Source organism: Thermoascus crustaceus (assembly GCF_041956765.1).
Source record: "Thermoascus crustaceus strain CBS 181.67 unplaced genomic scaffold VTN00scaffold_31, whole genome shotgun sequence".
Classification (NCBI taxonomy): Eukaryota; Fungi; Ascomycota; class Eurotiomycetes; order Eurotiales; family Thermoascaceae; genus Thermoascus; species Thermoascus crustaceus.
This window is the reverse complement of record NW_027192556.1, coordinates 1-2,556: the sequence shown is the minus strand read 5'-3', so window position 1 is coordinate 2,556 and position 2,556 is coordinate 1. Positions and strand designations below refer to the sequence as shown.

At 47.7% G+C, this 2,556-nt stretch overlaps 2 protein-coding genes across 2 annotated transcripts; one reads left to right on the top strand and one right to left on the bottom strand.

Moving 5' to 3' along the window:
• Positions 1 to 372: 372 nt before the first annotated feature.
• Positions 373 to 738, top strand: VTN00DRAFT_6593 (uncharacterized protein; the record flags this gene model as incomplete). Its single annotated transcript, XM_069433246.1, has 1 exon — positions 373 to 738. One exon carries the CDS (start codon positions 373 to 375, stop codon positions 736 to 738), a length of 366 nt encoding a protein of 121 aa, XP_069282710.1.
• A 485-nt stretch (positions 739 to 1,223) lies between these two features.
• On the bottom strand, positions 1,224 to 2,099 carry VTN00DRAFT_6592 (uncharacterized protein; the record flags this gene model as incomplete). Its single annotated transcript, XM_069433245.1, has 1 exon — positions 1,224 to 2,099. One exon carries the CDS (start codon positions 2,097 to 2,099, stop codon positions 1,224 to 1,226), a length of 876 nt encoding a protein of 291 aa, XP_069282709.1.
• Positions 2,100 to 2,556: the final 457 nt, after the last annotated feature.

Sequence of the window (2,556 nt, the reverse complement as noted above, 5' to 3'; positions counted from 1 at the left end):
ATAAGTATCTTCACATCATGTCTGGCAAACGCAAGCGAGGTAACCAAGGAACAGAACATTCATCCTTAGGTGCCAAGGTTGATCTTCTAGGTATCACTATGCCTGTTCCTTGTTCTCGGTGTCTTCTTTTGCGAGAGAAGGGAGAGGAGGTTGAATGCAAGGTGTATCTCAACTATTCTCGCTGTGGAGAATGTTGTCGGCGAGGTCATACACAATGTGATGCCGCTGGGGTGGAGGATGCAGATTGTCTGACCCCTCTATTCATCTAGCTTGGTCCGTCTTTGCTGATCCTTTGTAGTTAACTGATTAAAGAGGGCTCTGGATAAGGCACGTGCTGACCAGGAAGCAGCTCGTCAGGAGCTTAATGCTGCAATGGCTTGTTTGGCGCGGGTAGAGAAGCAGACTGATCTGCTGGAACAGCAAGGTGTTCTAATGTTGACAAAGAAGGCTCAGTCCATGGAGGATCTTGAAGAATTAGAGTGTTCAGAGGCTGTATCTGAGGATGTTGATCCTGTTGAGGCTGAACATCCTTCTAAACGGACACATCAAGAGGGTCCAAGCACAGGCCCCTCCTCCTCCAGTGGGGGCCTGGGTGAGCCTGCTTCTCCTGCTGGGACTGGGTCCCCTGTGGACTATTCTTGCGTGCCATTCTGGGAATCCTCCCTTGACGCCTTGTTCGCTGAAGGCGTAGATCCTCTGGCTTCGGGCGATCTGGGTTTTGAAGGTGGAATTCCTTGAGGAGTTTCTTGCACCCACCGCAGTTTTCTATGGGTTGCCAAGAATTCTCAAAGTCATCATAACCCTTCCATTTCAAAAGGTACATGAACTGCCCATTAATTATGCCACTGTCTAACACTTTTTCTACCTCATAGTCTTGATCATCATCTGGATTCTCTGGTAGAATCTCTTCAGTCTCGGTGATTGGTTGGGCGTTCTCTGGCGCTGGTTCCAATAATGATATATGAAAAACTGGGTGTATCCGCATAGTATCTGGCAGTTTGAGGTGGAAATTGACCTCTCCTTTCTTTTCTTCAATTTCAAATGGGCCAATTTTCTTAAAATCCAATTTGTTATTTGGCCTTTTTGTTTTCACATTTTTTTTGGAGGAGATACACTTTATCTCCTGCCTTCAAGTCTGGTCCCTTCTTATGGTGCTGGTTGTAATACTTGGCGGTCCGGTATGCAATGAACTGAATATCTAGATTCAATTGTTGGTGGAGCTCTCATAGTTGGTCAGCTCGGAGGATTCCTTTCTGGGCCAGGACCTTATCAGGTTTGGGTTCTTGGTAGGCTGTTGGTTCGAATCCGTAGTTGGCATAGAATGGAGATTCCTGGGTAGTCTTGTTTTTGGCACTGTTGTAGGTGAACTGGGCCATAGGTAGGAGCTCTACCCAGTTGTCTTGCTGGTAGTTGATGTAGCAGCGCAGGTACTGTTCCAGGGTCTGATTCATCCATTCTGTCTGTCCATCCGTCTGGGGGTGAGCTGTTGTAGAGAGCTTATGCTTGGAGCCGAGTTGGCAGGTCAAGGTTTGCCAGAATCCTGAGGTGAAGAGCTTGTCTCTGTCAGACACAAATTCTTCTGGCATCCTGTGATTCCCAAAAATGATCTGTAGGAAGGTATATGCCAGCTCTTCTGCATTGGATGCTTTCTTGTATGGCAGGAAGTAGGCATATTTGGTGAGTCTATCCACAATGACCAAGATAGAGTCATATATTATCCCTGTCAGGGGCTCCTTGGACGCAGGTAGATCTGTAATGAAGTCCAGGGATATGGATTGCCAGGGCCTCTTTGGTGCATCCAGGTTCTGTAGGAGTCCATATGGTGCATGTTGTGCTGCTTTGCTCCTGATGCAAAGATCGCATTGCAATACTATGCGTCGCACCATCCTCCTTAATCCTGGGAAGTAGAAGTTCCAGGTAATCCTCTCAATGGTCTTCTCTATTCCCTGATGTCCATGAGCCGGGGCTTCGTGGATGTCTCTGACCAAGTCCTCCCTTAGCTTGGTTGGGACGTAGACCAATCCCTTGAATAGGATGATGTCTCCTTCTCCCTTGGTTATGTTGGGATTGTTCTTGATTTCCTCAAGCTCTTCCGCCATTGGATCCTTCTGGTATGCTTCCTTAATCTTTTCTGCCCATGTACCAGGCCCTAGTCTTAGAGCAGGTGCAGCTTGCCTATCCACTGTGAGGGTTCCATCAGTCTCCTGCCGGAAAATCGCGGGTTGTGGAGAAGGCTCCCCCTCTTGGTAATCTGGTCTTTGGCTGAGCGCATCCGCTCAGGCATTTTCTGAACCCCTCCAGTAGGTGATCTTGATGTCATAAGGAGCTAATTCCTCTGCCCACCTGACCTGTCTTCAGGTCAAATCTTTGGTGGTAGTGAAGTATGCCAGGTTCTTATGATCACAGTAGATCATAACCTGATGCTTTGCTCCTTCCAGGTAGTGTCGCCATTCTCTTACTGCTGCCATGATGGCCAGAAGCTCCTTGTCATGAATGTTGTAATTCAATTCTGGTGGGGTCATCTTTCACAAGAAGAAAGCAATTGGATGCAGTCGT